Genomic DNA, 14,726 nt, shown 5'->3' with positions numbered 1-14,726 from the left:
AAGAGACAATCAGGAAGATGAGGGGGATAGCCAAAGACGAAGTTATCGTCGAAGGCTAGCCATTCTAGGTGAGTCGAGCTCAGAGCTTTTTCGGGAAATGAAGAAGGAAATGAAAAAATTGAGGAACGCCATTAAGGAAAAAATGAATTGAAGCTTGGACAGGATGGTTAGGACGACAGATTCCCCCTTCACGGAAGCGGTTCTTGAATGCCTAGTACCGTCAATGTTTTGCTTGCCTCAGCTTGAGCAGTTTTAACAAGCTTAAGGATCCTTTGGACCATCTCAATACTTTCAAGATGACACTAGGTCTCCAACAGCCCCCCGACGAAATACTGTGCCATTCTTTCCCTACCACTCTCAAAGAAGTTGCGAGGGAATGGTTCACCAAGCTACCCACCTCGTCCATTGATAGCTTCGAATAGTTGAGCAGTTCCTTCCTACTTCACTTCATCAAGGGACAATGCCCGAGGAGGCCAGTAGACCACCTATTCACCATCAAACAAGGAGAGAAGGAAACCTTGAGGTCGTACGTAAAACGCTTCACTTGCGAAACTTTAGAGGTAGACAAAGGTGATGACAAGGTGCAGCTGAAAACCTTTAAAGCTGGATTGAAATCCAGGGAGTTCATGGTCTCACTTGCAAAGAATCCTCTAAAAACAATGGCCGAAGATGCTTTAGCTGCGATAAAAGATGAAGGGAAAACCAGTGAAAAAGGAAGGAAATAGAACGAACGGAGAGGGTGGAAAAGGGAACACTTAGATCGTCAGACTAACGACGGGGGTAAAAGGAAAGACGAAAAAGCCCCTCGAACGGTAAAATTCACTCCTTTAGTTATGCTTGTTGACAAAATTCTGATGCAGATTAGAGATGAGCACTACCTCAAATGGCCTAGGCCATTACATTTGTCACCTGACATACGTGATAGGAAGAAGTACTGCCATTTCCACAAGGATCATGGCCATTACATAGAGGATTGTAGAGACCCAAAGAAGCAGATAGAGGAATACGAAAAGGGAAATTACAAAGGTTTGTGAAAAAGGAAGTGCCCAGTAGGACTAGGGACGATGACAAGGATAATCGCAAAGCCTCACCAAAGGACGAGGATCGCAATCCCCATCGTCCACCAAGTGTGATCGAAGAGATAAAGATGACCACAGACGGGTCATTTAGATCCCTCAAGAAGTCATATCAAAGACAGGTGAATAGCGTCCACAGGATACCCCTTTGAAACAAAGACAAACAGATAGGGATATGTTCTTCTCTAAAGAAGACGCCAAAGGAGTAAAGCAACCTCATGACGACCCATTAGTCATAATGCTCATGATAGAAGGGTTCAACACCAGGGGAATCCTTATGGACAATGGCAGCTCCGCGGACATCATCTACCTCTCCGCTTTTCAACAGTTGAGGCTAGATCCAAAAAGATTGCGCCTTTTTTAGTCCCCCCTCGTCAGTTTCAGCGGAGACAGAGTGTATCCTAAAGGTATAATGATGCTAACAGTCACAGTAGGGTCTTATCCACGACAGTTGACCCGTCAACTGCCCCTCTTTATACAATGTGATTATTGGGAGGCCCACACTCAACCGCTGGAAGGCAGCCACTTCTATGTATTGCCTAAAGGTGAATTTCTTGATGAAAACAGTGTAGGCGAAGTAAAAGGAGATCAAGTATAGGCCAGGGAATGCTACCAGGCCGTGTTAGCTACAAAAGAAAACCATACATGGATGATCGAGGAGAGGGAAGAAGATAAGGTGGAAGCCCTAGAGACAGTGGAGTTGGTCGAAGGAGAAACATCAATGATGGCTAGAATAGGGATGGCTTTGAGTCCCGAGATGAAGACGAGACTCGTCCGGTTCCTTAAAGAAAACATGGATGTCTTCGCATGGAGTCATGAGGACATGCCAAGCATATCCCCAAAGGTCATCCAGTATAGGCTAAATATGGACCTCGAGAAGAAGCAAGCCCAACAAAGACGACGAGTCTTCTCTCTAGAACAAAACCAAGCAATTATAGACAAAGCTAACAAGTTGTTATCAGCAGGCTTTATTGAAGGGGTCTACTACGCAGATTGGCTTGCCAACGTCGTCCTAGTGAAGAAGGCAAATGGAAAATGGAGAATGTGCGTGGACTTCACAGACCTAAACAAAGCTTGTCCAAAAGACAGTTTTCCTCTGCCCAGGGTAGACCAGCTAGTGGATTCTACAGCAGGGCATAGATTACTGACGTTTATGGATGCATTCTTGGGATACAATTAAATAAAGATGGCTGAAGAAGACCAGGAGAAAACTGCTTTCATCACGAGCCAAGGGCTCTATTGCTACAAGGTAATGCCCTTTAGACTGAAAGAGCAATCTACCAGAGGTTAGTGAATAAAATGTTCAGCAAGCAAATTGGGAGAAACATGGAAGTATATGTGGATGACATACTCGTTAAGAGCAAAGAGGAACTTGCTCATCTAGACGATCTCAGAGAAACATTCGACACACTCAAGCAATACCAGATGAAGTTGAACCCCAGTAAGTGTGCCTTTAGAGTAGCCTCGAGGAAGTTCTTGGGATTCATGGTGTCCCAAAGGGGGATAGAAGCAAACCCAGAGAAGGTATGAGCCATACTTGACATGACGTTGCCAAAGACTATTAAAGAAGTCTAGAAGCTTACGGGGAGGATAGTAGTACTCAATAGGTTCGTCTCTAAAGCAATGGACAAGCGCTTACCCTTCTTCAAGACATTAAAGCAAGCTTTTGCTTGGACTAACGAATGCGAGGTAGCTTTCCAAGAACTCAAGCACTACTTAAGCATCCCACCTCTTCTGAGTCCACCCAAGAAGAGGGAAGAACTGTGTTTGTACCTGGCAGTATTAGCCATAGCCGTCAGTGCAGCTCTGATTCGAGAAGAGGGTAGGAAATAGCTCCCAGTCTACTACGTCAGCCAAGCTTTCCCAGGGGCAGAATCCAGGTATCAAAGGATTGAGAAGGTTGCATTCGCGTTAATAGTAGTTTCCCAAAAATTGCGACCTTATTTTCAAGCGAACCCCATCTTAGTAATGACGGACCAACCCATTAAGAAGTCCATGAACAAGACTGAGGCTGGAGGTAGAATGATCCAGTGGGCAATCGAGCTTAGCCAGTTCGACATTGAGTACCACCCCAGGACAGCTATTAAGGCACGAGCATTGGTAGATTTCATCGCTAAATTTACAGTCCCCGACGAGGAGAGTATGGATGAAGTGGTAAGATGGACGATTCAGATTAACGATTCGTCAGTCCAAAAAAGAGGTAGAGTAGGGGTCATCATCATTACCCTCGAAGGAGAGATGCTCAAGTATGGAGTTTAGTTAGCGTTCCTGGCCACTAATAACGAAGCAGAATACAAGGGAGTACTGACGGGTTTAAGGGTCGCAAAGGCTCTAGGGATCAAAAATATACTCCTCTAGAGTGATTCCAAGCTCGTCGTATGTCTAATAAAGGGGGAGTTCAAAGCGAAAGAGGAGAGGACGCAAAAGTACCTGAAGTTGACAAAGCTTCTGGCACAGGAGTTCGATCAAGTGGAATTCACACAGATCCCTAGAAGCTAGAATATGGGGGCAGATGAGCTGGATCAATTAGAAGTCACACAGGGCCAACAGATACAGATTTGAAGATTGAAGTCCAGAAGCACCCCAGCATTGAAGAAGTCTTTACTTTCGCAATCTAGAGTACAAGCAACTAGATGACTCCGATCATATCCTTCCTTCATGATGGACACCTTCCGCAGGACGTTGAGGAGGCCAGAAAGGCCAGGAAAAAAGCAGCCAAATTCACGATCTTGAATGGCATCCTGTACAAGAGAGGCTTTTCTATGCCGTACTTGAAGTGCGTCAATGAAGAAAAGGCCAAATACATCCTGAAGGAGATCCATGAAGGGATTTGCGAAGACTATACAGGCCCTAGATCCTTGGTAAGCAAAGTTATCAGAACAGGTTACTTCTGGCCTACTTTGCAAATGGACACGAGAGAGCTCATCAAGAAATACGACAAATGCCAGAGGTTTAAGAATGTCCAACGCCTTCCAGTAGATAAGTTGACGACGATAGCCTCCCCATGGCTATTTGAACAATGGAGAATTGACATCGTCGGCCCATTGCCCCGAGGTAAGAGGCAGGTAAAATTTCTACTAGTCGCTATTGATTACTTCACAAAATGGGTTGAGGCAGAGACATTATCAACCATCATTGAAGCAAAAATCCAAAGCTTTGTATGGAAGAACAAAATTTGCAGATTCGGGATTCCACGGACGATTATATCAAACAAGGGCGGCAATTCGATAATCAAGGCTTCAAGGATTTCTGCTTAAGCCTAGGGATCAAGAACTGGTACTCATCCCCAAGACACCCACAAGTGAATGGATAGACGGAGGTGACTAATCAAACAATACTCAAGATCATCAAAGCCAGGCTGGACAACGCTAAGGGAGCTTGGTCGGAGGAATTACCCAATGTCTTATGGGCTTTCAAGACTACAGCTAGAACCCCGACAGGAGAAACCCCCTTTAGACTCACTTATGGCACTGAGGCAATAATCTCGGTCGAGGTGGGAATAACCAGCATCAGACGAGAAATGTTGCACGAAGAAGGCAATGACGATAAACTAAAGGTCAACTTGGATTACTTGGACGAGATCAGAGATGAAGCCTCCAACAGAATGACGGAGTATCAGCAGAAGATGGCCGAGTACTACAACAAGAGAGTGAAGCTCAAATGACTTAACATAGAAAACCTTGTCCTGCGCAAAGTCACCCTAGCAACCAAGGACCCAACCCAAGGGAAACTTGACCTAACCTAGGAAGGACCCTACCGGTCGTCCATTACTCTAGATAAGTCAGTTATCACCTAGAGACTTTAGACTGGCGGAGAATGCCACGACCATGGAACATTGAGCACTTGAAGAAGTACCATCAATAGATGTAACAAATAATTATGCCGGGAGCAGCTGGAATGACGGAGACTCCTTTCTCCACCAAGCACACTGCCCTCTTCCCGAGATTGGACAATGGCTCGTTCTTTTTTGACCTCATCTTTGCATACATATCCTTGTTAAACTTAGTTGTCATTCCTGCAAAAAGGAAACACTTGTTAAAGTAAAATAAAAAAGGGCAAGAGACAGAATCAATGACGAGCTAAATAATGTGCTTACTATTCTTCTCATCTCTCTTAATAGTGTGCAGGATGAAAGTGGAAGGCTCTGGACCAAGCCAGTACAAAGCCAAAGTGAGAGAGTCAACCAAGTCGTCAAAATCGTCAAAATCGTCAATTGACTTTGCATACTCAATGGCAGCCTCAACACGTTGCTTATACCTGCTCTTAAGTTTGGGCCGTCTCTTCACTGCACAAGACAATGAACAGAAGAATTAGTGACAACAAAATGTACAAAAAAAAAAGAATGAAGGACAAAAGACTGGTAGAAATAATGACACACCTAGACTCAGGGTTCTCCACTGACGGAGCAACCTAGGGAGATCACCCCACACCTTTCCAGAGGGAGTTTCCCATTCATCCCCGGAAACAAAAAAGAAGCAAGACTTATAGTATCTAAATGACGAGGGCAAGTCCTTAACGATCCTAGTCCTCTCCCAAGGCACCAGTTCATAGTACCCCGTGCTCTTTGGACTCCTTTAGATAATACAAATACACTAGCTCGTCTACCTTAATCATATCCCCTTCAGTAAAAGCCAACCATATCTCTATACAACTGACCACTATCCTCCACGAATTGGGCATAAGTTGCCCAGGAGCAATGCCGAAAGCCCTAACTTCCTGAGGGATGGAGACCGATGTATCTTCCTCCACTGCCACAAGATCATCGCTAGACGACAAACCGATCTCAAAGCTTGCTTGATCTTACCTCAGACATCTCCCCTCGTTCACTCACTAAACCCCTAAACCAGTCAATTAACTAACAAAGCAAGGGGACCATGTCACGCAAAGCAAAGCTTAAACCACTACCCTCAAAGACAAAATTTCCAACCAAAGGGAGAAAAGTACGTGAAACGTCTAAGGCTGCCCCTAATCGCGCAAAAAGGAATGAAATTGAAGGGCAAGCTATCCTAACTTCCATGCTACTAACCATGAAAAACCAAAAAACGGAGGGGGAGAAAAGATATTTCTAAAAGCCCCAAAACTAAAAAGGTATACCAAATCAGAAACCTAGCACAATCTTTCTATGCCATAGAAAAATGAAGAAAGAGAGAAAAGATAGGCATACCTTGAAGGGAACAACCACAAAATGCCAAAGCTCAAACCACAAAATGTGAAAAGCTTGAGGAAGATCACAAGAATAGGTTGGAGAAAAAGATATACAGAGCAATGATTGAGAGGTTGAAAAAGTGAAGGGGAAAGAGGAAAGGGTTAAGATTTAAAATCTAGGCACAAAAAACTAAAATTTAGCAGGAAAACCAAGAGTCACACAATTGGGGAATTAACTGCACTAGTCAGAACACGCCACGTGACCACGATGCATGTGGCACCGCCACTACGCATTAAATGTGGAACAAAACCCCAAGAGCCACGTCTAATAAAAAAACCTTTCATCTTCCAACGGTCGTCCTGACACACCACGACAACCACGGAACTTGGAGGGCAACTGATGGGACTGATGAGACCATTTTTCTTGGACGACCTCATGAAACACCTTCATCCACCTGTAACACGACATGGACGAGGGTAGGCAAGTCATTAATAAGAGGATTCAATGCCTCGGACAGTTACTAGCTAGCTGTCAGATCATTGGAGCCTCATCAAGACCTGCATTAATAAGCCCTAAGGCATTACAAGAAGAGCATTAAAATCACAATCAATGCCCCAACGGCTAGAAACCACAAAGCTATATATACACATACTCATTAGAAGCACAGAAGGTACATAAATCTCACCCAAAAAAATACTTTTACACAGATAACTTTGGTATTTAGAACTTTCTTATTTCTCTCAAGATTTCTATATACTGACTTTGGCATCAGAGGTGTTGTGACAGGCACCACACCGGTGACCACCTTAGGAGAACCTTCATTCCACGATTGTAGGAGTAGTGATGAGGGATCAGCAACATCTAGACGAACTAACTTGACTGACAATTTATACATCATCACCACCTATGATTTGTTGTGAAAATGTTGTAGACGTAGCACCTCTTATAAAAACATATGAAATCCGTGAGGAGGTACATACACGCACTCTACTTATTCTTACTCTCACAACTAAGTGCTCTTTGTTACTCAAGTTTCATTCACTGACTTTTTTCATTGGAAACTCCATGGCCGGCACCACACCAGTGACCACTCAGAGAGGACTCTATTCTTAACCCTACAGGAACGAGGACGAGCTCGTGCTGACTCATTTGGATGAACTTGATCAACTGATGATTTTGGCATCATCAGTGATATTTTCGACTGAGGTAATTAAGGTTTTAATTAATCTACTTTCTCTCAATATTAAATTATCAACCAAAAAAAATTATCCCATTTCTCATTACTGTAAGGCATAAGCTCTGATATTTCAGATTCAAAATACTATTAATTCTTAATAAGTCATTAAAAAAATCTAAAAATTCGTAAAATTAATTTGAAAGAATCAACTGATTTCCATTATTTATAAGACATATTCTCTAGTATTTAATAGCTCATTATTTTCATTTCCTTTTACTTTTGTGGTGAACACAACAGAGATTAAACTAGGAAAATACATAAATTGTAATATAATTAAGTTGCAGATCCAAAACATCAATATCCAAAAGATAAGTAATAAAGCTTGAGGTGAAACTAGCACAATAAAAGAAACATGCATGTTGGTCGCATTCCTCCCCAACCATTGCATCTGCACATCAATTGGCGTTATTATAAAGCATGTTGGAAATTAAATCTATCTAGTTTGAAGGAGGGACCTAAAATCATCCACCATGGGTGTCACTTATCAAACCTCCACAGTTCCACCTCCAATTTGTCGTGATCCATAATGGGGAACCATCAATGTTAGGTTTGTAAAGTTGTAATTTACAACTATTTTGTGTTGGCTTTATTTCCGTGCCAAGTTTGATTGTAATTTTATTCAATCTTTTGTACCCTACATTTTATGTGGGATTTATTTGTAAGGGTTGTGTGAAAGAGAGAAAGTGTGAAGACTCAAGGCATCTATTGAAGACAAAAGGAGTTTTTGCGGGTAGCTCGCGACTAGCCATCCCGCGAAATGATGCATATGCCCAGCACATGACTGGAATGCAAAGAGTCAGGACAGGATGGAGACAGCTGGTGTTCGCGAGTGTCTCGCGGGTAAGGCCTTTTCGTGAGATACCCGCAAAACAATCTGTTTTGCAATTTTGTCCTATCAGCTCCACTAGATCCTCATACACACTATATATACCATCATTATCCACATATTGAGTAAAGAACTCTTTAGAAAGAAAACCCTAGCCAAAAACCCTTGAGAGTGTGAGATTATCATACCCACAATTCTCTACACCATCCATTATGGTTTTCCTCTACTCCTACCTCTCAATTTCCAAATTCTTGAGAGGTTGATAGCCCAAACACTTACCACACCCATACTGAGTGTCCAATGAGTTTTTGGTGCTACTGGGAAGCATTGGAAGAAGCTAACCTTTGGTGGATGTAATTGGGGGCATTACGGGATCCGGAGAGCTAGACAAGACACGGTTTCGAGAAGCCTTGTTGAAGTAGGAGCTTGGAGGGCTTAGGTGCACTGAGTAGACTAGGCTTAGAGGGTCTCTTGCTATTCGTGTATCCCAACTTATTGTCTAGTGGATCGATTTACTGCTTGAAGGGCGGCGGTGAGGTTTTTCGTCGAGTTCTTTGGTTTCCTCTTTGATAACACATCGGCGTGTTATCTTGTGTTTTCATATCTCTTTTATTCTTTTAGTTTTCATTTTACTAGTGTGATTTGTTGAATATGGCTTAGAGTAGTTGTATTGTTTGTTCGCTCACATTTACTCTATTCCGCACTTAGTTTAAGTTAGAGTAAAATCAACCGAGCCTTTTTTATTAATTTGGGGTCTAAACAGCTTTTTTGTTTTTAACACAAATCTGAGCTATCAATTGGTATCAGAGTGGTTGCACTTGCTGTGGTTTCATTACCTAAGTGCGATCCAAAACCCTTTTTGTGATGGATCAGTCACAATCTCTCAATGCTCTACCATACTTTGATGGGAGCAACTATGCTTTTTGGAAGGTTCGTATGAGGGTATTCCTTTGTGCTATAGACGAGTCTGTATGGGATTCCATTGAGAATGGGTATGTTAGACCCACGACAGCCAAGTTCGAATGGGACAAGGCAGCTCTTGATTTGGAAAATGCCAATAGCAAAGCAATTAATGCTATCTTTTGTGGTATTTCTACTGATGAATTTCACAAGATATCGTATGTGAAGACCACCAAAGAAGCTTGGACGATTCTTGAGACTACCTATGAAGGTACCAAGAAAGTTAAGGACACAAAACTCCAAATTCTTGCCACTCAATTTGAAGAGCTCAAGATGAGTGATGATGAGTCATTTAATTCATTCTATGGGAAGCTCAATGAAATTGTGATTGCCAAGCTCAATCTCGGTGAAAAGATTAAGGATGCTAAGGTGGTAAGAAAGATCTAGAGGTCCTTACTGAAGAGCTACCGTGCAAAGGTCACTGCTATAGAAGAAAGCAAAGATTTGGATGAGATCAAAATTCAAGAGCTAATTGGATCTCTCCAAACATATGAGCTTGGACTGCCTTCTCACAAGCCAAGCAAATCACTTGCACTCAAAACCATCAATGAGAGGATGGACGACTCTTTCAAAGAAGATGATGTGGACAAAGAAGTATTATTCCTTGCAAAGAACTTCTGGAAATTTCTGAAGATGAAGAACAGTGGGAAGTCTTTCAGCAAAGGAAATTTCTCATCATCCAAAGGTGGTAGGAAGGAGTTCAAGAAGAAATATGGGAAGGACTCCCAACCCCCCCCCCCCAAGGAGTTGTGTGCTATGAATGCAAACGACCTTGGACACATCAAGAAAGAATGTCCCAACTACTTGAGAGGGAAGGGTAAGGTGTTTGCCACTACTCTTTGCGACTTCGAAAGCTCAAATTCAGACACAGAGGAAAAGTGTGACATTGACGGGAACTATAGGGCCTTCATGGCAATTACCTCCGTTGAATCTAAGGATGATTTAAGCAATTTGGTAAATGAACTTGGTGAGCATTCTGAGGGTGAGAAAGTTGAAGAATTGGAAGATGAAGATGTATGCCAAAATGAAGGTGAGAGCAACCTTCAAGAAGCATATGATTCTTTGCTAGAAGATTGTGGAAAATATGCCAAGGTTGTGAACAATGATGTGATAAAGATGAAGAAGATTGAAGAAGAGCATAGGTGTACTCTTATGCAACTAAAAGAGGAAAAATGTGAAGTAGAAGGACTCAAGGGAGAGCTGGTTGAAGCTTACTCTAAGATCAAGTTTCGTGAGCTTGAAATAATCCAAGCTAATGTCAAGGTTGAGTGTATCTCCACCAAGAAACTTGACAGCGTGTTGTCCTCACAAAAATCCTCACATGACAAGACCGATTTAGGTTATACCGGAGAAGGAAGCTCTAGTAGCGAACCTAAGAAGGAAGTGAAGTTCGTATCAGCCAAGAGTATTGAGAAACTTAAAGAAGTAAAACCTGAGGCTGAGACCCTTGTTGCTGAGAAGAGAACCACTAGTGTAAGACTAAAAGATAAAGGGAAGTCATTACCCAAAAATTAGAGGGGGCCTCATGTGAAGCATATGTGTCATCATTGTGGCGTTCAAGGGCACACAAAACCTAATTGTTTCAAAGCTTCATGCTCTTAAGAAGGCTGACTCCATGTGTGGCCAAGAAAGTTCAAAGGAAAGGCCAAAGGGAACACAACCTAAAGGAGAAAATGAAGGACATCTCATTGGAGACGTCATGGAAATGTGGAAGAACATCTCTCTATGCCTTACTAGCTTCACTCCGAGGTTGGAAAGCTATGTTGGTCATACCCCTCCATCCAAGGCTCTCACCCAAAACACTCGAAAAGTGTGGGTGAATAAGGGTACTCATGCATGATTATTCCCTATGCCCATGCATTAATTCTTTTGATGTTTAGGGTCATAGATTCATGCATTATGTCATGCAAAATCTTCTTGTGTCATTACTTCTAGTTCATAGCATGTTTCTTTTGCTAGCTGCATTTTTTTTGTTGATCTTACTTTTCTTGTTATGTTTTGGAGTGTGTTTAAAAATTCAAAAACTCATAAAAAATTGAAAAATCTCCAAAAAGTTTGATCGATTGTTTTGTGTATATCACATGTTAGTTTGGCCTAGTACCTTCGTACTAATGGCGTAGTGCATTTACGAGCTTAGCTTGTTTTGTATGCACATCTATCTTTGTGGGAAAATTCTTGAAATCTATGTGTGATTGTTGTAAATCGATCTTCAAGCTTATCATGAATGATTAGTTAATAGTCTTGTTGGTCATGATACATGCATAGACTTGTGCCAATATCTTTTCCCACGTTTTTATGTTTTTGCTTAAAGAGCTCAACAAATGTAAATCTCAAAATGAGAAGAGATATTGAGCTGCAAAAGCCGTCGCTCATTCTAGTATTTGACTAAGAAAAAGGGAAAGAAACTTGTATTGAAATGTATGGTGCCTCAAAAAGCCAAAGACTCATTCTCAAAGTTGAAATACCAAAAATTTTAGGCATCGATCTCAAAATGAGATGTATTTTGTTCAAAAATGATCAAATGTTATGATTTGTAAAGAAGTCAAATGAAAAGCTTCAAAGAAATGTAATCACTTTCTTATGGGAGATCTTATATGTTCATTTCTATAATTGAGATAGTCCACTTGACTTAGTACTAGTTGTGTATGACTTGATTGAATTGATCATTGAAGCTTCACTCTAAACTAAGGACCATTCCACATTTGATACTCACACACAACACAGAAGACTCTGTTCAATGAATGCTTATTTCATTTGTGTGATTGTACATGTTCAAATGTGAATTTATACCTTTTTCCTTTAAGTTTTTGTTCAAAATGCATTTTTTGTGTTGTTCTTCAAAATCTTGTTCAGAGGCATTTTCGCAAAAAGCTCACAGCTAAGCACTTCCCGCGAAAAGAGGTAAAGGCAAAAACTAGAAAACACAAATTTCAGATAGAGACTTTTGCGACTGTCTTGCGACTGTTTTGCAACTAAAAGCTTCCCGCGAAAGTTTTTGTGCTTCAGTGGTGTTTTTCACGAGTAATTTCGCGACTGTCTAACCCTTAAAAAACACGTGTTTTCAGTTTTATAAGGCTGATGTGACTGACTTTTAAAACAGACTTGAGTTGCCTCCTTTACCTTACTTGAACCACTCTCAACCCAAAACTAATCTTTTCACTCAAAACCCTCCAATTTCAAGTCCAAATCTCTGCAAAATCTCTTCAAAGGTATGTTTCTTAATATTCTTTTTCAGTTTTTCATTCTAGATTATGCAGAATTTTTTTTCGGGTTCTTGAATTGGGGTATTTTGAAAAAGGGGTTGGGAACTATGATTTTAGGCAAAAAAAATTCAAAATTTTGATTGGGCTTTGTCCCACTTGTTTCGTTTGTATCTATGTTGGCTCCTTGTGGCAATTTGATATTGTATCTAGGCATATTTTCATCTATTCATGCATTGCTCATTTGTGTAGTGTAGTGGTGCATTCCATGTGTTTGATAAAATGCTCAAGTGACATTTTTGAGTTGTTTTGGACTCCAATGAGTTCCAACTTTTGGGTTTACCCTTGATTGAACTTGTTTAACATGTTTTGATCTTTGGGTGTGTGTTTTACACATTTTGACCCACGTGTGCCTCATCTTGCCATGCCATGCATCACCTAGGCACACACCATGTACACATCATGCACACCACATGCACACTAGATGCACACACATGCTCAGTTGCTATTTTGTTAGTGTTTACATGGTTTAGCACTTAAAGCATGTAGTTTTAACACTGTTATGTTCTACTTTAAGTCTTTGTGCTTATTTTTTCTGACTAACTTGACGTTAATCAAGTTTGTGTTCTAGTCTTTGTGTTTTTTCACTTGTTTTCTCTTTGTGCTCTATGTCTGTCTTGTAGATGTCTCCCACCAAGCATGCTACTTCCAAGAAATCCTCCAAATGTCCTCGCACAGACTCTGACAACTTCAAGACCATTGACGCAGACATGGCTTATAACGACTGCTACAAATGAGCCACAATCATTATGGAAAGAGTTGTTAGAATGGAGACTCTTGAGGACACTTGCATTCCTGATGTGTTCAAGGAGAGAACATGGACGAAGCTACTGAATCCAAGTGGTAATGTGTACGCCGAAATCATCTGAGAGTTCTTTTCGAATGCTAGTGTGGATGGAGACCACATTCACTACTGGGTGTCACAAGGAATTTGTGATTACAAAAGACTCAATCCAAGAATTCCTTGAAGTTCGTCCTCCTTCTCAGCCAATTACTGTGCAATATGATGACCGATTGGAATCAATTGAGCAAATAGTACGACTTCTTGGTGGTACACTAAACAAGAGGTCAATGAACACCATCCCATTTGATACAGAGATGAGGACTTTACCATATGTCATGATCCACAACTTGTACCCGGTCACCAACTTGACAACGTTGTCCAAGCCGAGGACCATTTTTATATACGATCTCTTCACACATATAGAGATCGACATATGTGGACACATTTATCATCTTCTGACCAAGAGCATCACCAAAAGGAACTTAAGGACAATAATGCCATTCCCTACTCTCACCATGGGCCTCATTGCAAAGACAAGGCTCAAACTTCCGAGTGGTCTCACCATAATACAAAGAGACTATCCCATTCGTGGTAGCATTGTGACTAGAAGCAAAGCTCACATCACCGGATCCAAGACCGACGTCTCACAAATACCAAGGGCTCATGTTCAAGAAGAGGGTAGAGATACTGAGGATGAGATTGACAAATTTACCTCTGCTCCAGAGAGTTCTGCACAGCCATCTTCCCAAGCACAACCACATGGATCCGATCGTCATGATCGTCTTATAGCAAGAGTAGAATAGATGTATGGCATGCTTGAGTCTCATGTGCAGCACACCGCGGATCAATTTGCTTACATTCAAGGCCAAATAAATGCATTATCATCTCAGATTGAGGATATGGCTATGGCGCAAGGATCTGATTCGGAATCTGAGCAATTCTAACTCCTTTGGCCATTTCAGTCAAAAAGGGGGAGAAACTTTTGAGGGGGAGTTGCACATTTTGAGGGGGAGCATTGATGGAAATATACATGTACACAGCGAAAAAATAACGGATCTACTTCATTCATAAATGTTAACATGTACTATGTAAATTTCAGAATTTAAGAACAAGAGAGTGTACCTTGGAGTGGTGAATTTCAAAGCCGAAGATCAGAAGCACTTGGGAACACTTTCAATCTTCACTCCAATTCCACTAACGCCCAAGATGTGTGGTCTCTCAATTAGTTCCAAAGGGAGAATGTCAAAAAGTGTCTAACACTTTTTGCACCACTTCACAATAGTTCTTACAAAATTCTCTACAGAAAAATGTGTATGTTTTTCCCTTTATTTCTAACTGATTATCTAATTGGGCTAGCCTTTTGGGCCTTTCCAATTGGGCTTAAGTGTGTGGCTTGGAATGGGACCAAAAGAGACCAATAAGACACTAACTTCAATG

General features: G+C 41.4%; 1 protein-coding gene across 1 annotated transcript; it reads left to right on the top strand.

Moving 5' to 3' along the window:
* Positions 1-9,149: 9,149 nt before the first annotated feature.
* Positions 9,150-9,632, top strand: LOC142605895 (uncharacterized). Its single transcript, XM_075777320.1, has one exon. It carries the CDS (start codon positions 9,150-9,152, stop codon positions 9,630-9,632), a length of 483 nt encoding a protein of 160 aa, XP_075633435.1.
* Positions 9,633-14,726: the final 5,094 nt, after the last annotated feature.

The sequence above is a fragment of the Castanea sativa genome, chromosome 8, assembly GCF_040712315.1.
Source record: "Castanea sativa cultivar Marrone di Chiusa Pesio chromosome 8, ASM4071231v1".
Lineage (NCBI taxonomy): Eukaryota > Viridiplantae > Streptophyta > Magnoliopsida > Fagales > Fagaceae > Castanea > Castanea sativa.
Note: the sequence above shows the minus strand (reverse complement) of the source record. Positions and strands in the feature narration are given on the sequence as shown.